Here is a 22,352-nt window from a genome sequence, read left to right on the forward strand (position 1 = left end):
GTTAGTTGAAAAACTAAGTCTTTTACAGCCGCTTTAACAAACCTATGTGTAAATAATAGCTTACGTTTATATATCGAGCACCATAGAATTAGTAATGTAAGAGTGATGGAGACACACTTGGTTTGCATTATTCATTTTTACATGACACAAATGCAGTTTATATATTTGCAGCTTGAGACAAACGCAGATTAAGTGATTCTTCAATAACCCATGATTTATTCCTAAATGCCTAAATCAGGATTAGAGAGCCAGACCTCCAGTTTAGGAATTTAGCAGCTAAGTCTTACCTTCTGGTCATAAAAATTAAATGGAGGACATGAACATGAAGTTAACAGTCGTGGCTAAAATCAGGAGAGAACTTGCTTCTTAGTTACTAAGCATATTTCAAAATATACTGATATTTCATCGCAGGACCAGTTATAGTTATTAGAGACCAAATACCAAAACAACAAAAGTGAAAAAGTAGAATTTGATCAACACAAGAAATATTATGCTTTTCATATATTCCTGCCTCTCAACTGAGTTGCTCTTCTGTAATGATAGACAGAAACTTAAATGTATTTGGTTAACCATAGCTATTGTGTCACCAATTTTCCAGTTTAACAAAGATTGGTTTAGAATGCCATATACTACTTTAAAGTAGCCCAGAGAAAGTAAAGTCATTGACAAAATGAACTTGTCATATAAAGTCAGATCTCTGGTTTCTAAAACCACTGCTTTTCATCATGCTCAGGATTAATTTTTTTACAATCAATGCATGAAGAAAAGGAATAATGGGATGCAAAGTGAAAGAACAATAGACAAAATGGACAAACACACAAAGGAAACAGACAAGAATATTAAGAAATATATTATTCCTGGTAAACATACCTTTTGTGATGTGTCGGGTGAGGACACCCATGTAGAAGATATAGGTGATGGCGTTTGCTGAGCTCTTTCATCTCTCACATTTGGAGTTGAGGTGTAAGGAGCAACCTAAGAAAGTGCAATTCAACACAATTAAACGAAGGTCAAAGTTCAGTACATACTAGACCACTAGATGCAACTTGTGGTCATCCTGGAGGTATAAAAAGTAAAAGTTTTTAACAAACAGATGTTAAACGAAAAAAAAGAAAGTAAAATTTCAAGAAAGCTGTTCACCGGTACTGGCTTTGCCATTACCTGGACGGCAGTTTTATTTATTTATTAATGTATGATTTTATAGAGTATTAACATGGCCCAAGAGCATCAGAGTACTTTATAAGAGGATAATATCCAACAGTCATCCAGATCATTCATTTGCAATAAAATAAACGAAAAGAGGAAAATAGACAATGATCTCCAAGTTTCCTAAAAGAGTATGTAAGAGATCATAGATTTCTCCCAAGTGTCTTTCGAAGCGTTCTCTTTTAAAGGTAGCTTGGCATGGGGTTGATTGAAGGGTCGAAGGAAGGGAGTTTCAGATTCTCGTTGCACTTCCAGATAATGATTCATTCATTTAACTCTTACTTAAAGGTAGGAGGCTCCATTAGAAGGGATTGCGCATTTCTCAAATCCAATTGTGCAGCAAAGATTTTCGACTTTCCAGTTATTTTGGTGGGTGAAGAGAAATGCAAGGCTTTGTGTGTCGTGCAAGCAATTTTAAATTGAACTCTCATCTCTGTTGGAAGCCACTGCAAGGCAAGCTGGGCGGACATGGTAAGAATTCTTGTGGCCATTAACTAAAAAGGCCACAGCCTGCAGAACTGCTCTAAGCAGAGCTACATGTACTTTAGAAATGCCAGAGAGGAGCAATGGCTAGTAGTGTAGTCTGGAGAGACACAGGTCTTGAAAAACTACTTTTAAGTACTATTTCAGAATGAGCTGTCGGATCCCCCAGAGGAGCTTTAGTTGGAATGAAACACTCTGACTTTGCCACAATTGGACTTTGGAGGATCAAGGGTTCTCTCCCCTCTCGTAAAGGTAGGTTCTACTTGTTCAGAGCGCTGAGGCAGTAAGAATCCTGTTTTTGCAGGATTAAGATTTAGATGGAGTGGACATCAACATCTGAATATTTCCCAGGGTGTTGACAGAAGGAGGATGTTGTACACAGAACAGACTTTCAGGAAGACCTGGTTATCATCAGTAGACAGGTGAAAGATTCTAAGGAACTCGCATAGTGGTTCACAATAGAGGTTAAACAGGGCTGGTGTGAGGATCGAGCCTTGAGGAACAACTTGCAGGTAGACTTGCTTGGATATAGAACTCCCAAATGTCACTGCTCGTAAACGGTTCATCAAATAGGAGGTGAACTACCCCAAACAGCCCTAAAGGTGCGTGGCTATGATGTGATGCAGAAAAGAGAACAAACTGTGAAGGGGTGGCTGCCAGATGCTGCTTACAGTCAAGACATGTCAAAACAATATGCTGACACGGTCTGTCCCGCTGCTCTTCCTAGGGACATATAGCCTTCATTCCGTATCTATTTGTAGTGCAAGGTCACCACCATCATTACTGCATGCCTCTGGGGCTGCTGACATGTCTCCACACAGCCTAACCGAGCTAATTGTGCTGTTTATTATGGTCTAGTGATGTCAGAACAATGGGTACAATACTTGAGGTGAAATGTATGTACTGGGTCTGTGTTTGTTTTTCTATGCAAAATTTTAATTAAAAAAACAAAAAAAACGATTGGAGGTTAACTAGTCAAGAACTACTCCTTCGATGCCAACTCGATTTCTTAGGTTGCTGATCAATCTACGAGACTGCATGCATCCAAAACAGTTGAGAGTTCAAGGAGAACACGTAGACATGGGTTTCTGGAGTCCAGTATGTGGAGTAAATCATCAATCTGCAGGCATGCCGTCTCAGTGCCGAATTCTGTCAGAAGCCTACCTGACTGTGGAGCTTCTAGGAAGTTAATGGCATTGATGTGGTATAACCGCTGGGAGGCTATGCAGCCTTCTATCACCTTACCTAAGAAGGGAAGGGTAGAAAATGTACAGATGTTTTTTAGGTCATTGGGATATTTTTGAAGAGAGGAGAGATTGGGGCAACTTTTAGGTAGCCAAGAAAAACTCTTTGCCAAAAGAAGACTTTACCAGGGTGAACCAATGGGGGAGGAGCTGTTCTGCGAAATCCTTACTGATAAAACCAGGGATAGCATCAGAAAGGGGGCTGAATAGGTTCCCCTTAGTCATGGTCTTCAGTTCTGAAACTAGGTCAAAAAGGGACCAGAAGTGCTGTGCTTTGGGATTTAAATTATGCTTGGGTATATTTTTTAATGGCAGGCAGTGATAGGCCTCTATGCCGTTTACTTGTTTGTCAAAGAACTACACAATATAATTGTGCATGTCGACAGGAGTGATTGGTCTAGCTTAGATGAAGAGTTGTTTGACTGCTTAATCACATCAAAGATAGGTTTATGTCCGTCCTTTGCAGCGTCAATAAGGGGCCTGATAAGAGTTGACTTGCCTCTGAATATGTGATCTTTGTAGCTTTTTCTCATGGTGTTCAGAGTACAAGACTTGGTAAAGAAGGTGTTTTCCTTAATTCTTTCTCAAGCTTTTTCAAAGGTACTTCCTTTCTCCATAAGGGTCTTTTGAGCAACATGGCAGAGAAAGTTTAGGTCTGCTGTGATTGCCCTTTAGAGGTGCAAATTCTATCAGCGCCTCCATGCTGTAATTAAATATGTCAATGTCAAGAGGCTAGATTTAAATGAGCATTGTTTGTAAGGGGAACAATATTAATATGATTTGTGTCACTGACCAGTTCTACAAAACACTGGCAAAGCTAGTGGCGGACAGCTGGAGGTGGTCAGATGTGTGAAGGAGGAAAAAGAGCCAGGTGGGGGGGGAGGGAGAGTGAAAGTGAAAAACCAAGAGGAGGTGTAGGGAAGGAGAAGGTGACGAGGAGGCAGTAAATGGGAGTAGGTAAAAATAATAATTAGGGGATGCACTGATGGGGAGAGAGATGGGGTGACAGAGGGTGAAACCTAAAGGCTCCAGGGGTCGAACAAACAAGAAAAGAGAGGACCACCATGGAATCAGGAGCAAGGAATTGAAATATACAGGGAAGCTATCCCATCTTAGGCAACGGGCAGACCCAAACCCCATCCTAGGTATATGTTAATTCATTGGTTGCAATGCACCCTACGACAGACATAGAAAGTTGTACCAAAACTACAAAATATAGGCACATGTAATTTCTGTAGTAACGTCCAGGACTCACAAAGAAGTAAGGTGTTACTACCAGAAAGCTGTGTAAAACAATGCAGATATGATCATAAATCAAGAATATGATTAATGTGCTACATCGCCTACACGCATGCAAACACACTTTTCTGAAGTTTAAAGGAAATTATATAACAATCAGTCATACTTTAAGAAGGGGGATCTGGCAAAGAGCAGTTACAGGCAGAGTGGACAATGGCAGAAAACTGAGCAGTGGTATGCGTGTGACAATGCATACCTGCACACAGAGAAATACACTACCACACAGACTCAATTAACAGAGCTTCAACCAACAATCCTTCACAAGATCCTGAATCTGAAGATTTAGACTAGAGCAAGAAGAACTGATTTAACCCACATATTTCTTTTGGGTTACAAAAGTCAAGGCCTTGTCCAAATATACTCTACTCCCTAGTTGAGCTGTGCAGGAGACAAGAGTGACACTGAAAGACCCACAGACACCCATCTCTATTTAAGTGGGTCCCACAACTGAGAAAGTGAAGCAAATAGGAAGCAATTATTTGACAATCAGACAGTCTTCACAATGTTAAATGGGGCTCATTTGTCAGTAAATATGGAATACTCCTCTTCCAAATAACAATGGACATATTTCTCTCAAAGGAGTCAAGAACTGATAGAGGAGTTTACGAAATGACCCATTGTGGCCTCAAATTATTTCTTTAAAATGTAAATACCTTAAGTGCATATCTTGTACATCCCTAGATAGTTATGTCAAATCCCAAAATATTTTTTAAATGTACCTCCTTTCCTAACCTTGCCTCTCATGCACACAAAGAACAAAAAAATCAAACGGGTCTTCTGTTGTTAATGTCTGGGAGTAGTTATCAATATTTTAGGAAAGTAATAGTGACCTTATTCATGGTACCTTTTTCATTAAAATGTGTTGTTTCTTGGAAATTGTAGTTCAAATGTTAGCATAGACTATCTTGTATAGTGAAACTAGGTTTTAAAACTCGCAAAAAGTAGTAGTAAGGACGTGAGCAGTTTAACTGATAGCTCAGTGTGTGAGTGTGTAAATGTGTGTAACCTCCAGATCCCTCAGAGGTTAACAAAAGAAAAGAAAATTGGAGTACCTTTAACGTTTCTCATCTGTGAAGGTATTTCCAGTGTGAAAAAATTAACTGTGCAAGCAAAGAGTAAGATAACAATTTTAATGTATAATTGTATATAACTTTTTATACATCAATATTATATATACACCTGCATGAACTGCCTTTTTAATTAACAAGATCAAACCAACTGTGTTAATGGTTTTGATAATACATAATCAATAATGACAGTTACATGATAGCACCATACCTCAGTTGATAATCTTCTCATTTCTTCTTTTCTGTGCAATTCTGCTGCATTTGCCACAGACTCAGCCAAGTGATTCAGATCTTGCTCCATTGGAACACCCATGAAGCTCAATAAAGGTGGTTCCCAACCATTTCTGAAGCGCGGTATATAAGGAGGAATGAACTGATCTTTTGGCCAATCCACTCTGTTGACAGACATAAATAATCAAAGTAAATAAAATCAACGTGCTTGACATAGATTTAGAGATGATTATGTATCACCTATGAACAACTTTTGATTTCTGTTGCAAAGCTATTATTTCCAATACATGTCACATACTTAGAAGGGACTTTAGGGCAAACCCCTGCTCAAGGCTGATGGCTTTGTTGTATTTCTCCACGGTCTGCTCTTGATTCTATATCTTTAGTCCCTATTCTTTTGCCACGCTCCCCACTCAGGACTATTTTGGCCTCAGTGATTTGACCAGATGAGCTATTTCCTTCCACTCTTGCCCTAAGAGAGCTCTTTTTCCATACTCAATGGGAGTGCATATGTTTCCTTGCTCTCTCCATCACTTCTTTTATTTGTATTGTGTTTAAGATGGCTCGGCAGCTGCATCAAGACACATCTGCACATGCATCACATGCACACATAGACATCAGTGACCAACTTGGAATGGGTTTTCATTAATAGAACACGTATTCCAAGTTTGCTGCCATGCATATGGTAAAAACAATTACAATGCAAATAGTGCAGCCCTTTTAGAGCCCAGATCTATTTACTTTGCCAATGCTAGATATTAACTTTAAATGTGGTGGGTGTCATTAAAACTGAAGAAGGACAATTCACATAAAGACAATAGAGACAAGAGTTAGAATTCATCACTTTGGACCAAAAGTATCTTTTGAAAATTGGCCTATTGTGCAAGATCTGTGCACACCTTCAACTATTAACTTATTTCCAGATGCCTCTTTCAGGCACTGTCTTCAGCTATTTACTGTCCGGGTGTATGATTCAGATTCAAATCCAGCACTTGCATTTAACAGCGTGTGGGACTAATTTTCCCACTATCACATCTCAGTTGGCACCTTTCTCTTTGTGTCCACTGTTATTACTGCCATGCTTCTAGTGTATTGATGCTCGTTCCACTGTGAAGGACACGTCAGGGATGCTGGATCCTGTTGACCTTGTACACATCCGCTCCTTTGAGTGGACTCCAGTGGAAAAGGTGGCAACCTATGCCACTTGTAGACTAAGGACACAACTGGAAAAGGAAGACCGAGCACACTCTTTCGGGGAGGGTAGCCCTAACCCCAGAGGTTCATGCAAGAATGGCCACCTTTTTTAACAAATACATGTGCGACCCAAAAAAGGACATCGACTACTCCTGGAGGTCTTGCCAAGACAAATTGCTGGATGTTGTTGGCCCCCTTACTAAAATATTGGATACGGCTGATGAAGCCAGGGCACTTCTCATAAGATGATCCAAAACTGGGGGATTTGGCCACTTCAGAGGCGGGATCGATTGCCTAAAGGGAGTTTGTTCGGCAACCCCCCTCGATAAAGAATTTGGGACGTTTGTTGTAAACTGCACCTCCATGGAAAAGGCACAATCCTCTATGTTGCATATTATGCCCCAAAGGTTTTCCCTGGGGCTGCTCATGGGAGAAGACGTTAGGTCAGAAGCTTCTTTCCCCAAGTGCCAACAAGAGGATCAAAGCTCTCGTCGAGGACACTGGCAAGACCAATCAAAATTTGGCAGCTTCTTCCCCTCCAGTGGCTTCAACTGCCAGGGAGCCAGAGGAAGTTCCAGGGGCAACACACATGGATCTAACTCTGGTAAGTGTTCTATCTTCTTCCCAACTAGAAATAGGGAGGCAATGGGCACAATTCATTCACAACTAGACAAAGGATGCATGGGTACTGCAGACGTTATGGGGTTCCAAAGAGAGTTTTATGGTACACTGCTTTAAAGATTCAGACCCACAACCTCTTGTGTTTTTCAGAGCGACTTCTCTCTTCATCTCACAGGAGATAACATGCCTTCTCAGGAAACAGACTAGCAAATACCATCCACTCAAATGGATTTCTGAGCAACCTGTTCTTAGTGGAGAAAAGGGATGGGGGTCAATGCCCAGTCATCAACGTCAAAGAGTTTTATGAGTGGCTGGCCTTCTGTCACTTCAAAATGAAAGGTATACACCTTCTACGGGAAATTCTGAGATCTCACGACTGGATAATGCGTCTTGAAGGATGCCTATCTGATAATCCCGGTCTTTCCCCAACACTGAAGGTTTCTGTAGACCCTGTGGGACGGCCGTCCTAATGCGTTTACGACCCTTCCATCTGGCCTCTCTTCCAACCCTAGGTGCTTCACCAAGGTACTGCATCTGGTCTTGGAACGGCTTCTGTCGGAAAGTAGGATCTGCTTCTAATGGTTACCTCCACTTTTTGCTGGATGTAATGCGGTTTTTGACTAGTCTGACTGAGATCCTGCTAATCAGGACCCTAGTCTATATATTTTCTACCTAAACTGTTATATTATGTACTCGGGTACACTACAGATTGAATACTGGGGTACCCTTGTCAGTCCCCAGTATATGGTACACATGTAAAACACACAAAAAGAGGTAGAGTGAAAAGCGGCCTACATCTATTAGCAATTGCAAAAGCGTTCGAGAGAGCACACATACTCTGTAAAAACTGCCCTCACCCACAACAAGTTGTGGCATGCTTCATCATAGGGCTGCTACTAACGCCTCTGCGCAGAACCAACGCTAGAGGCGGAGCAATAGGGAGGGGTAAACAATACAACAGTGATACAAAGAAACGAAAAAGGCAGGATCTTTAAGTGCAGAAATAATGAGTTTTAAAACTGGCCCAGGGATATCTCTATAATAGTTTTATTCCTGGATTCCCTAGTCAGATTAAAAAGGTATATATATATATAAAAGAATATATACCCAATGGATAGTGGTGGGATGAGTTAATTAGGTGCTCACCACCCCTCCATTCTGCATAGCGGTCAACATGTTTCTGCCGGTTCAAAATCAAATCTCCGGCATTCCTCAGGACAAGTTAGATCCCTATGCCCTTTTTACCAAACCCCTCTTGCTACCCACTCTCGTGGGTTATACTCCACCTGTAAGTCTGGAGTCTTTTTCGTAACTTACATACTTAGATAAAAGACACAACAATAACACCAATTGTTTTCACATCCGATACAGAGAAAGTATTATATAATGTGTGCTCTCCAACAAACTCAAGCAATTGCAAACCACCCAGTCGGTGTGACCAAAATCTAACATATGTGGTGCGAAATCCACCATCATAAATCAGCGGGCATTGAGATATTTCCATCATCAAACATGTCACTTTCTCATGGACTAGCCTTTGACGAGGAATTGATCCAAGGTATCTTAGATGGACCTTCACTACTTGGGGGAAACAACCATCAACCAAGTTTTAACCCAGGGTGAGGGTTGGGATACCCTAATTGAGCTAAGGAAAACTCATGTAAAGGCTATTCTACATGGAGCAATACTCACTGAATATTTAAGGGCCAACGCTGCACCTCGAGGCTTATTGGTTACCAACGAACCCCTTATCTTCCTGGAAGATTCGTCTTTCAGGAAAGATTGGGCCTTGATTGCATGGAAATGCACAAGAGATTGGTTGGTCCTAATTATAACAACGGCCAAGAGAATTGTAGACACATTGCTCATACAAATACAGAATAGTGAGCAGGGATTGAGAGCCAATGTAGTCTTGGCCACATATAAGAGGAAACTAGAGGAGACCAATATAGAAATAGGAGAGTATAAGGACTACCTATTACAGTCAAAGATCTCTAAACTACAGAAGGACCTTAAGAAATTTTCAAAAGACAAAGTATATCCATATACGACGGAAGACTATGTGCAGAAAAAACTGGAAGAAGCAAAGAAGGGACACCAGGGAGACCGGAGGAGTTCGGACTCCATGAGTTCAAACAGTGATGGAAGTGAAAGTGAGAACAGGCCAAGGAGGAGGGGGCATGGTAGAGGTAGGGGACAGTATCAAGGCCAAGGGTACAATTTTAATCCTATGTACCATAATTACCAAGGCCATGGATTTGGCTGGCCCCCTATGTATCAGCCCTTCCCACCCATGCAGGGCCCCAATAACATCCAGAATTTCTCACAGTTACCTGGTTCCCCTTTTTAGGCAGAGGCAGGGGCCGGGGCAGGGGGAGGCAAAGAGGCAACCTGGGTGTTCAGTGGGAAGATCTAAATCAAAGAGTTACCCGGAGCATGGCACGGGACCCAATACCGGGAACCAGCAGGGAGACGACCTAGTAATGAATCTTGCGGATCTTCCTTTGACACCAGTACAACAAAGGGTACTTAATAAGGGCCTGGGATTTGTCCCTACAAACATCATGGATAGTTTCAAGGTGCGCCAGGAACTCTCCGACTTTTTTAGATCAGTGAGATTAAAGGTCTTCTTTTCAGATCAAGAAGATAGATCAGAGAAAAGAGGGGACACAAACTTTCGCCCAAAGTCGACTTTCACACCTATGAATTCGGTACTACCAAATGAAGTTGCCACTTTTGAGAGAGCGGTTGTTTCTGATATCGACAAACTAGGTAACAATCAGAAGTACCCTTTCAGGAACATTACGAGAGAAGAAAGGGAAGCCCTAGATGACTTAAAGAAAAATCAACATATAACTATAAAACCTGCCGACAAGGGGGGAGCAATAGTTATCCAATTGAAAGAAGTGTACGAACACGAGTGCAGAAGACTATTGAGTGACGAGAGGAATTACAAGATTCTTCTGAGTGATCCTACTCCAGGATTAAAGAGAGAGATTGGAATGATTATAGAGGAAGCCCTAAATAATGACTGGATAACAGAACATGAGTCTGGTTTCTTATTAAAGAAAGACCCTGTTACACCAGCATTTTATACTCTACCCAAAGTACACAAAGTAACCAGACCACCACCAGGAAGACCTATTGTGGCAGGTATAAACTCCATATTGGAGCCCTTGTCACAATTCTGTGATTTTTTCTTTAAACCTTTGGTTCAGAGTAGGAGGGCATACCTCAAAGATACAACTGAAGTACTCAATCTCTTAACTGATATGGCCTTCAACCCTGAAGAGGAATTATTGGTGGGATTGGACATAGAATCCCTATACACCAATATTCCGCAACAAGAAACTTTAAGAATGATTGAGGAGCTTCTATTTGATTTGGATTGGCAGTATCAGACCCCTAGACCATTTATTTTACATCTGGCTGATTTAGCCCTAACTCGGAACTTTTTTGAGTTCAATGGAGTGCTTTATTTGCAAACCCATGGTACTTCAATGGGTAGTGCTTTTACACCAAGTCTAGCGGGTCTGTATGTTGCCACCTTTGAGCAAAAATACATCTTTAGCTCTGAAAATCCATGGACTGATAACATACGTGTCTGGAAACGGTTTATAGATGACGTCCTCCTTATTTGGAGGGGTAATGAGGCATCTATAAAAGAGTTTATGCAATGGTTAAATGCACAAAACCAATTTTTACACTTCACCAATACTATTACTAAGGAAAGTCTTCCTTTTTTGGATCTTGTTATCTCTCCAATGGAGGGAAAACTGTCAACGAAAGTCTATCATAAAACCACGGATAAGAATGGACTCCTGCATTTTGGGAGCTTTCATCCTAGAGCCCTGCAGGAAAACCTACCGGTGGGTCAGTTCCTGCGGCTTCGCAGGAACTGTTCTGAACCGGATGAATTTAAGGCAGAGGCAGTACGCTTAGCAGAAAAATTGGATGACAGAGGTTATCCGAAACAAATAGTCAGGCGAGCTCGCAAGCGAGCATGGAATTGCCCCAGAGAGGCATTGTTAACTAAAGTAGAAAGACAAACAAATAATAAAACAGTTTGTGTGACTACTTTTAATACATCTTCCACGGCTATCAAACGCATCATCTTAAAACATTGGCGCATTTTGAACTCCAGTGGCCTGAAACTTGAGAAACCCCTCTTTGCATTTAGAAGGGGCCAAAATATTAAGGATCAATTAGTACACTCTCGCCCACAGAACAGCGCCCGGGGGGCCCCCCGGGGAGGTGGACTTATAACACCAGTCACGGGACATACACGATGTGGGTCATGTGATGTCTTTTCCCTGACCAGAAACACAAAAGAGGTTGATGTGGGTTTGAAATACCCTTGGCAACAGCGAGTACATACCAACTGTAACTCGTCTAATGTGATCTACATGATCAAGTGTCCGTGTAATCTTATTTACATTGGGATGACCTGTAGAAAGGTCAAGGTGAGGATTATGGAGCATAGGAGCAATATCAGGTGTTCCAGGACCAATACACGCCTCACGTTGCATTTTGCAGAAAAAGGGCACACAATACAGGACATATATTGGACTGTGTTGGATAAACCCACTGTCAAACCATCAACGAGGGACCCCTCACAATTCCTCTTCATATGGGAGCAGAAGTGGGTATATCGTACAAAGAGTCATGAATCTGGACTCAATGATGATATACAGTGGTCTGCCCTAGGTAGAAAATGACCCAGTACTGGGGGTCGTATTCAATTGACTAGAGGACCTGTGGGGTGAAGGAATATAGAGCTAAGAACACTCTAATTTACCTTAGGGAGACCATGTTTTTCAAGGACATTTTAATGTCTTGTCAATTGACCCTCTTTTTTTTTTACTCAATTGAGGGTGTTAATTGAAGTTCTTCGAATGGGTCTGGACATTTTATATACATTGCTCAAGTTGAGAGAGGGTTGTATTCCCCCCTCTCCTGAACATGGCCTGAAAGGTTGGGATTAGCGCTTCTTTTCTAAGTGCAAGCACCAGTAGCATTAACGAGTAACCGACACGTAATATTGAAGGGAGAGCTTGGGTTTATATGGAGTATACGCTGATCCTGGTAAAAATATAAAGGCTAGTGAACTTATTCCCCGACGCAATGCGTGCTTTGTTTAATACATGCATCACGTGATGAGAAAGCGGGGAATTTTGAATACGTAGGCAGTATACGCTAAACCTTGGTGAATTAGGGAGGTTAGCGGTCTAGCCCCAATGGTGATACGTGCCTTGTCACTCGCATGACGTTATGCGTGCTTCGTCACTCGCACGCATCACGTGACGAGTGAGCGGAAGAGAAAACGCGAAGGGTATGGAAGCCAGAGGCATCTACACGGCACCAGGAGAGACGTATTCCGTAGGCGGCGCAACACCTCTTGATGAAGTAAGGGGGATTGGGCCAGAAATTGAGGGAAGCAGAATATTTTTGCTACATCCACTCGAGTACGTAATCTCAGCAGAGAAGGCTCCACTCGAGAACGTAATCTCAGCAGAGAAGGCTCATGTTAGAAGGATAAGCTTTTCTCCTTTACCTTGGGGGGCGAATTATGAGCTCAGCCAAACTCACAATAAGAGTCCCCATAGCCCCACGTTCACACGGGGGTGTTGAGAGGGGAATTGTTGAGTGTTTCTAAATACGAGCAAGATATTACGTATAGCACATACTTGATATAAACTCTTCGCCATAACACTAGGGGAGAACATCATCCTAGTAATGTGTGTATCACTCGGAGTGAAATACAAATTTAAAAATTGAATACATTTTGTGATTTCCCTCCCACAGTGTGTGACTACAGAGGGTCGCTCTCTACTCCAGTGCCTTTTCTAGCAACTTGCTTAATAAACTCTGGAAAGAAGTGGGAAAGGCTGGACATTGTATGACCCTATATGAGTGTATAATCTTTGATTAAGATATGGGAAGTAACTCCTTGATATCTTTTGACAGCATGTTGGCGTGTTGGAATGTGTTTTTTCTCATTTTATTCAGCACGTGACTTCTTGTGTATGAAGTATATATTTTTTAGTTTAATGGATATTAAGCACAAATTATGTGATTTGGATATACCATTATGAAGGCCATTGATTGCCCGCTGATTTATGATGGTGGATTTCGCACCACATATGTTAGATTTTGGTCACACCGACTGGGTGGTTTGCAATTGCTTGAGTTTGTTGGAGAGCACACATTATATAATACTGTCTCTGTATCTGATGTGAAAACAATTGGTGTTATTGTTGTGTCTTTTATCTTCCAGTTTCTATTTGAAAGAGTAAGTTACGAAAAAGACTCCAGACTTACAGGTGGAGTATAACCCACGAGAGTGGGCAGCAAGAGGGGTTTGGAAAAAGGGCATAGGGATCTAACTTGTCCTGAGGAATGCCGGAGATTTGATTTTGAACCGGCAGAAACCTGTTGACCGCTATGCAGAATGGAGGGGTGGTGAGCACCTAATTAACTCATCCCACCACTATCCATTGGGTATATATTCTTTTATATATATAAATACACCTTTTTAATCTGACTAGGGAATCCAGGAATACAACTATTATAGAGATATCCCTGGGCCAGTTTTAAAACTCATTATTTCTGCACTTAAGGATCCTGCCTTTTTCGTTTGTTTGTATCACTGTTGTATTGTTTTCCCCTCCCTATTGCTCCGCCTCTAGCGTTGGTTCTGCGCAGAGGCGTTAGTAGCAGCCCTATGATGAAGGATGCCACAACTTGTTGTGGGTGAGGGCAGTTTTTACAGAGTATGTGTGCTCTCTCGAACCCTTTTGCAATTGCTAATAGATGTAGGCCGCTTTTCACTCTACCTCTTTTTGTGTGTTTTACTTAATTCTTGAGGAGGATGAGGTAGGGTTTGTACCTTCACCCCCTTTTCTTTATTGTGAGTACTATGATACACATGTACCCAGAGCATAGGTACCCCAGATGCCTCCCATGGGCTGAAGCATGTATTATGCCACGCATGAGAGGCCATGCAAAATGGAACTACAGGCCTGCCATTGCAGCCTGTGTAGGTTGGTGCATGCACTGCTTACTTAAGATATAGGTTTACTATAACGAAGAGTCACTGCACTTAAAACCTACAAGTCACCCCTATAGCAGGCCTTTACAATCCTGAGGGCATGGTGATTTGTTCTAAGTGAGAGGGTGCCCCTGCATGAGCAGGACACCCCTGCAGCCTACAGAGTCCATTCTCCCGGGTTGTCAGTAAAGCAGCCATATATTACTATAGAGGGGCATACTTGACCGCGTGATGACCAACTCTAAAACGGCTGCAACAAACCCTATTGTGTTTGGTGTCAAACATGTTGGAATCATACTCCCACACCAGTAACCGGTGTGGGAGGTATGATTTCACCCCTCAGTAGAGTGCTTCATGGTATCCTTGGTGTTCCCGGTACCAGCCTTCTAGCTCCAGACAGCACAAAATGGTTGCTGCAGACCAGAGACATTTCTGCCCTCCTGCTGCTGAGCCAAGCTTGAGCAGGAGAAGGCAGAACCCTTAGCATCCCTTCACAGGGAGGTGTGACAGGATTTAGTGTATTATGGCTGGGTGGGTGCAGTTTCCAGCGACTGAAAGTCTGCATTAGGGGCACATTTGGCATCCCTGTGCATAGTCCAGTTCAAACCAGTCCTGGAAACCGTTGGCTCCTGCTCTGGCACGCAACTGGACAAAGGACATGGGAGTAACCCTCCCTGGGAGGATCCCCTGAGTCTTTCCAGCCCTCTCCCGTGGGTACTTAAGGGCTTACCTGGGGCTAGGACCATAGATTTGTCGTGGACAAGATTCAGAACTGAAACCACTGCAGTTCGACCGTCTGGGCACTCTTGACTTCGCAGGACTTCGTTGGGGCCGGACTTCGTCTCCCTCTCAGTCTGCTGCATCGTCTGTGCCTGTGCACCGTACAGGATCTGTGTAGGACCTATGGACACCTGAAGCTATTCTTCCTTGGAGTGAAGGAGTTACGCCCCTGCATTCGCAGGCACTTCCACACTGCTGACCGGTCTGCTGATCCAGAGCTCCTACGGACTCCGAAAGGCTCAGCAAAACAGGCGGTGGGTTTCTATGTCCCTCGAGGTCTGAGCTGGCCTCTCACCAAGTTGGAGGTCTGCAATACCTGAACCCCTGTGCTCCGCATACTTTTGTAAGTGCATGTGCTTGAAGGCAATTCCTTAACAAGTGCTTTGGGCTCTGAGTAGCCCCAACCTCTGGCATTTTCTTCCACAAAGATCTTCAACCACCTCACACCGTGTGCTCCGTCGACTGTTTCTAGGTCCTCCTGTGACTCCTGTGCTTCTGGCCTGTGGTTCTAAGTGAGGGTCAACTTTGCTTTTCCTAGACTCCCCTGGTTGCTCCAGGCCTGTCCTGACCCCAGTGTATGTGGTGAGTCTCCTAGACCTTGCTGGACCGAACTGTATACGTCCTTGACCTTCTGTGAGGGTTGCTGTTGCCAAGGCTTGTTGATGCTCCCGCCGGACACCGACCCCTCAGCACTTGACATCCTTCATGGGACAGTTCGCACTTAGCTCCTGGTTGTCCTAAATGTAGCCTGGTCCCTGCAGCTGCAGAGTCAAGGTCACCGTCAACTATCCTGAAGCACCTGACATCGGTGGGCATTAGTCTACCCGGCCCCTGGTCACTCAAATGACTCAGACTCTGTCCCTTTCAGCTACTCTTCGACAAGAATCCACGTTTGGATTCCAAAGGACATTCTTCTCCCTTCCAGCAGCGGCTCTTCTTCGAAGTTCTCCATTGGGTTCGACGGCGGTTTCCGACGCCACTTCACACCTATGCACCTGGCTTCCCTGGGTTAGGTAACTTGGGTACTTCTGTACCCACGGGTGGGGTGGGGTTTCTGCGTAGTCCACTGGGAAGGGTCCTTAATCTTTAAAAATCCAACCGCGACTTACCCATAAACTTGTACAGAGCACGCGGTCATGTACTCGCACTGCACACTCACTCTGTGGGGTCCCCATCTACTCACCTTGGGTGGTTCCTTGGGGTCCCAGCAATTAAACTTCCTCTCGACATTGTCCTGACTTGAGTCATAGTTCTTATACCACCTTTTTAGTATATGGTTTTGTTCCCCCCTGGGGCCCACTGTCTATTAGTGCTATTTACTGTGATTTCTTTGCAATAGTATTGTGTGCTTTGTGTCTATCTCCGTGTACTAGAGAATATTCTATAATAAATACATATTTTTATAAATACCTTGTGTGGTTCCCTTTCTTTTAATCTATACTATAAGACTGCATTCTGGTACAACAAGCTGCATTACACTCCTTCAAGACTAAGCCTGACGGCTGCTCTCCACAGCTACACCTTGGATAGCTTTTTAAGACCTCTTAAATCATCATAAGGGTTGACTGGACTTGTGCAAGGTGCCCACTTACATTAGTGGACAGCAAATACCATGCAGGCCAGCCTCCGACAGCTTCACTCACTAGGGATACACCTTATAGTTTATTTTGACCACATCCTCATATTGGACCAATGCCTGAGACTCCCATCAGAACAGTTACAGGCAGCGGTGTCTCTCCTCGAAAGTCTCTGCTTCATCATCAAGGAGAAGAAATCTTTGTGCCCTCTCTTGTCGAAAGCCTGGTCTGTTGGTACCATCAAAAGATATAAACGAGTCTGGACAAGACACATGGGTTGGTGTATGCAGAGGTACGTGGATCCCATGGGGTCCGACATTGTCTTCATACTAAATTAATTGTCTACCTTGTTGTCGAAAGTAACGGCCTTCAGCGGGACATACTCCAGTGGACGAATCCACAAGTTATGCGTTGTGAGATGCATCAAACCTTATGAGGATATGACTACAGAATTTAGACCCAAAGGTGAGAGACAGCTCTTGATCTCCCTTTGGAAACCTTTCAAGGCGGTTTCCTCTACTACCATAGCCAGGTGGGTCTGATGGACAGGAGGCTGGGATTCACACCTTGGTATTCAGAGCCCATCCGGCTCAAGGAGCAATAGCCTCAAAGTCTTTTTATTTAGGAACCAGACTGGAAAACATTATGAATGATGCAGATTGCCCTCTGATTCAATATTTAAAAGGTGTTACTTCAAACCGATATGGGATCTCTCTGGTGGTCAACATACTTTGAAAGAGCATAATCCTTGCCTCCGGGTCCTGACGGGGATTCAAAGATTTCCTAGCTCCTGTAATAAAGTTTCAATGTTATTGAGGACACAGTGATGAGGATTATCCTACCCAGTGATAAGAAAGATTGTTGCCCTCCCGAAGGTAAGATATGGCCCTAGGAAGCTGATCCCTATTGTATGAGGAGTAAGTAGTTTATCCATCAGTCAATCAATCAGGATTTATAACGCGTGGCAACTCACCACTGAAGGTCTGAAGGCGCTGGATTTGCTAGCTATTTTGCGGTGCTCTGTTCATTTGTCTTTATGCTTTTTCTGAATTCCGGGAGCGATGCGGTGTTCTTGGGGTGCAGGGGAAGGTCAATTCAGGCTTTAATGTCAGGTGAGAGAATCTCACAACTGTTGGATCGGCAGATCTGGGGGGGGGGGAGGGTCTGCAAGGAAAAGGGAGGAGGATCACAGGTGTCTGGTTGGTTAGTGGAAGGTCATTAATTTGTTGAAGTATGCTGGTCCTTTGTTGTGCAGGGCTTTGTATGCCTGGATCAGCATCTTGAACTAGCATCTCTTCTAGATAGCTTCTTGAGGTGCGGGGAAGGTCAAGGATGAGTTATCCTGCTGCATTTTGTATTGTCTGTAGTCTCTTCAGGAGGTGTGCAGTAGTTGCTAAGTAAAGAGTGTTACCGTAGTTCAGTCTGCTGGTGATGAGGGCTTGAGTGACGGTCCTTCTGGTTCCGATTGGGAGCCACCTGACGGCGCATGTGTGGGGAGTGGAATCAGAGGGATGAAACTACATTTACCTGTTTCTGCATAGATAACTTGCTGTCCAAGATTATGCCGAGGGTGCGGACGTGGTCTGTTGAGGCAGGGGAATGGCTGAGTTCAGCAGGCCAGCAAGTGTTGCTCGATGGCGAAGTGTTGTTTATAAAGATGAGGACTTCTGTCTTGTCAGAGTTGTGCATCTGTGGAAGTTGGTTCTGGTGGTGAAGGGGTCTTGTGAAAGCGAGAGGATAAGCTGGGTGTCATCAGCATTTAAGATGATGTGAGTTTGTACAATCTGACTGTGTTGGCCACCGGGGTGGGGGTGTGGGGGGGTGTCATGTACGACTTTAAGAGGGTGGAGCGGAGGGACGATCCTTGTGGATGATGCAGATGGTCTCCTAAAGTTCTGAGGTGAATGAGGAGGGGGGAGACAGATTTTCTGAAATCTTCAGGTGAGGTATGAGGCAACCCATTAGAGGGCGTCTCCCTGGATTCTGATTTGGTGGAAGACAGTGTTGAAGGAGTATGACAGATCCAGAAGGATGAGGGCTGCTGTTTTGCCTTGATCTAGTAGGGCCTTGATGATGTTGGTGGCTGTTATCAGGGCTGTGGTTGGCTCAGAATCCAGATTTAGAGGGTTCCAGGAGGTTCTGATGTTCCAAGTGTTTGGTGAGTTGCAGGTTTTTTGAGAACCTTCACTGGAAAGGGGAGAAGGGAAGATGGGCTGGAATTTCTTCAAATCTGGTGGGTCTGCAGATGGTTTCTTGAGGCGGGGTGTCACTTCAGCGTGTTTCCAGTCCTCAGGGAAGGAGGCTGTGGTGATGGAGGTGTCCAGGTCTTTCTTGAGCTCGTAACCAATCGTCTTGATACTGAGGTTGAAGATGTGATGGGGGGCAGGGGTCAATGGGTGCTCCAGAGTGTACGGGAGTTCATGATGGAGATTGTGGCTTGAGTTGTAAGAGAGTCCCAATGGGTGAGTAGGTGTTCGGGGTTTGTATTCGTGGGTGTGAGTAGGCTGATGGTGTTGGCTGCAGGGGGTAGGGGTTTGAAGTTATCGTAGATGGCTGAGATCTTATTGTGGAAGCAGTCCACCAGGCTGTCACGCAGTCCTTGGGAAGGGTGATGTCATTCCTGGTGTCTGGAGAACTCCTTCACGATGGCAAAGAGATCCTTGATGTGGTTTGTGCTGACTTCTATGCAGTCTGCCAGAGCATTTTTGTTTGTCTCAGGAGGTGGTGGTACTGGCTGAGTGGTGTTTGGGAGGTGGTATGTTCGACTGTCTTTTCGCTAATTCGCCACTTCTTTTCTAGTTGCAGACAGTTGGTTGCAGAGGTTTCAGCTCTGTTGAGAACCAGCTGGCTCTTCTGGCCGATACTTTGGGTTTGCCTGGCTTGGCAAAGGCGATTATGTTGGTGCATTCTGTAACCCAATTCTTAGCAGCCTGTTCTGGGTCAGTTGATGTGTCTGGGAGGTGGGAGCGGAGAGCATTGTTCCTCTGATCTTCTGATACCTTTTTCCAGTTTCTGCGTGTGGAGCTGAGGGGTGTGGTGCCAGTGTTGGTAGATCCTCAAATGGTGAAGTGGACGCTGTAGTGGTCGGTCAAGGTAATCTGAGATTTGTAATTGTACTTAACTCTGTTGCTGGATGTAAAAGTGGGGTCAAGTGAGTGTCCTGCATTGTGAGTGGGGTTGGTGACAAGTTGTTCAAGGTTGATGTTGCTCATGCTTTCCAGGAGGCCGGTTGTGTTGGTATCATCGGAGTCGTCGAGGTGGAAGTTAAGGTCTGTTAGGAAGATGCAGTGCTCAGCACAAGCTGGGGCGTGATCCTGGTGGTCTGTATGCGAGGGTGTCTCCGATGGTGCTTTTTACATCTGTTTGAAGTTGGAAATGAAGATGCTCCAATTGGGCAGTAGGGTCATCTAAGGAGGTTGTGCAGCAGATGTAGCTGATGGCAATTATACCTTTGAGCTCATTTATTTGGTCCCAGTGTGTTATCTTGTAGCCTTCGGGTGTGGCAATGATGTCTGGCATGGAAGCGTGGTTCAGCCAGGTCTCTGGGAAAAAGATGACGTCCGGGGTGAGGGATGAGATCTTGTTCTAGATTGTCGTGGCGTGTGTTTGCCAAGCAATACTTTTCAAATAATGTTTGGTTTAATATTTTACTTAGATATTGTTACACCATGTATTGGTTTAAATTAAGAGTATTGTTTCTGATGTTCTTGACAAGAGATTATAGAAAGCTATGGATATAACCACCAATTTATCAGTATTAGGAATGGAATCATCAAAGCCAGAATAACATGCAAGGAAGAGGTGGATTCAGTCATGTGAAAGAGGGGGCCTAAAGACAGAGGAAGAACCTTTATTTATGATGGAGGACTAGGATTGGTTATGTGTTTCGCATCACTTTTCCAAATGGTTCATGGGAAAGGTAGTTTGAGAATGTTAAAAAGGTGCTGCTAGTGAAAATAAAGAGAAAATAGAAAAGCGTAATCCTTGCCTCTGTGTCCTAAATACAATTGAAACTTTCCATTACGAGAGCTAGGAAAGTTTTCCTTGTGCCATGCACTTAAGTAGCCTTTCAAATGTGTCCCAGGCCTGCCACTGCCCAAATTGCCATTTGGACCTGATAAATTAAACCATTTGCCTGGCCTAAACCGTCCTTTTTAAGTCACCTAGTGTAGGCCATAAACAGCCCATAGAGCAGGGTGCATGGTGTTTAAAAAGTGGGACATGTCGTTGTAAATTTTACATGCGTTGGTACTAAATTCGTTTTTTACTATTGCAAGGCCTACCTCTCCCATGAGATAATATGGGGTTAGCTTATTAACTTAATACGCGATAATGTTTGACTGGGAGCAGGTAGGGGAGCCATGTTTAGGGTTTACAAATTGTACTTTAAATCCCTCTTTAATGGAGAAGTTGAATTTTAAGTCTCTAAGGGTTAGTTGGCAGGCCTCCTGATCAGCACCTCAGAGACAGAAGAGACGTCAATCATCTTGAACCCTGCACCAGAACTCTACCTTATGTGAGTCCTAACCCCTCCAAGTGGAGCTAAAGGTGCTCTGCCAGCCCAGATATGGTCTTCAGCTAAACCAATGCAGTGCAGCACAACTCCTCGCAACCCTGCAGGTCATCAGAACCACCGCTGATGCTCGACACGGGACCTTGCATCGCAGCCCAAAATAACCACAGTGCAATGCATCTTCAATGTGGGACATTGCAGCGCTCCGCAAACAGGATTTAAGATACTTTAACAGGCCTTAGATGGTCCCTGTAGCTGGTCATCGCAACCTCCACTGCACTACAGATCCTTGATGTAGGACCTGTCATATAAGGCCCGAATTACCACCGTGTGACATCTTTGAAGCAGGACCTCACAGCGCTCCGCAAACAGGATTTAAGGTACTTTGTTCAACAGGTTTAACTTGATCCCTATAGATGGTCTGTACTCCAGGGTGGTCAGACTGCACTTGTGACTTTTTCCTATTCCGGCGCAACCAGATAACCACGGTTATCACTTTGTGCTTGTAAGCACTGTTACTATTTAAATATTTAAAACAGCATATCTCCAGTTTTACCAATGAGATTTTTGTCGTTTTGGTGTCAAATAATTGACCAGATTTTACTCTGTATAAATTGATGTGAGTTTTTTCTTTTGTTGGGTCTTCACTTCAATACTCTAAATGCAGCATATATAATTTACACATCGCCTCTAATTAAGCCTGACTGCTATTGTGCCAAGCTACCCGAGGGTCGAGCACAGGTTAATATAGGGCTTGCTTGTGTTTCACCCTAACAAGAACTGTGATTGCTGCTTGATTGGGGGTTCACCCACCCCCCCAAAACCAATAACCCAATTTCCTACAGGAATGGTTTATTTTTAATATGTAAGGTTTGAGATAGAACCCAATAGTGTTATGCGCTAAAAGTGGTCACCTGGTTGCGCTTGACGAGTACATTGGTAAGGATTAAGGCTGACTGCGATTGAGGACAGGCTGGTCCAGGTGAAAAGTTTTACCATCGGATTTAGTCTCTGGAATGGAATTCAAAAAACCTCAGCGAGCTGTGGCCGAAGACGTCTTCACATTGTCGGACAGGCGCTGTATGA

At 43.8% G+C, this 22,352-nt stretch overlaps 1 protein-coding gene across 20 annotated transcripts in view; it reads right to left on the bottom strand.

Moving 5' to 3' along the window:
• EPS8 (EGFR pathway substrate 8, signaling adaptor) overlaps positions 1-22,352 on the bottom strand; it is an 861,544-nt gene that overhangs the window by 146,924 nt on the left and 692,268 nt on the right. For all 20 annotated transcript variants that reach the window (XM_085652654.1, XM_085652642.1, XM_085652660.1 and 17 more), the window contains 2 exons: positions 5,511-5,694; positions 871-975 (listed from right to left, as the gene is read on the bottom strand). In XM_085652654.1, the coding sequence (XP_085508780.1) occupies positions 871-975; positions 5,511-5,694 (289 nt within the window). The remainder of the gene's footprint in view (positions 1-870; positions 976-5,510; positions 5,695-22,352) is intronic.

This window comes from Triturus cristatus, chromosome 4_1, assembly GCF_964204655.1.
Source record: "Triturus cristatus chromosome 4_1, aTriCri1.1, whole genome shotgun sequence".
NCBI lineage: Eukaryota > Metazoa > Chordata > Amphibia > Caudata > Salamandridae > Triturus > Triturus cristatus.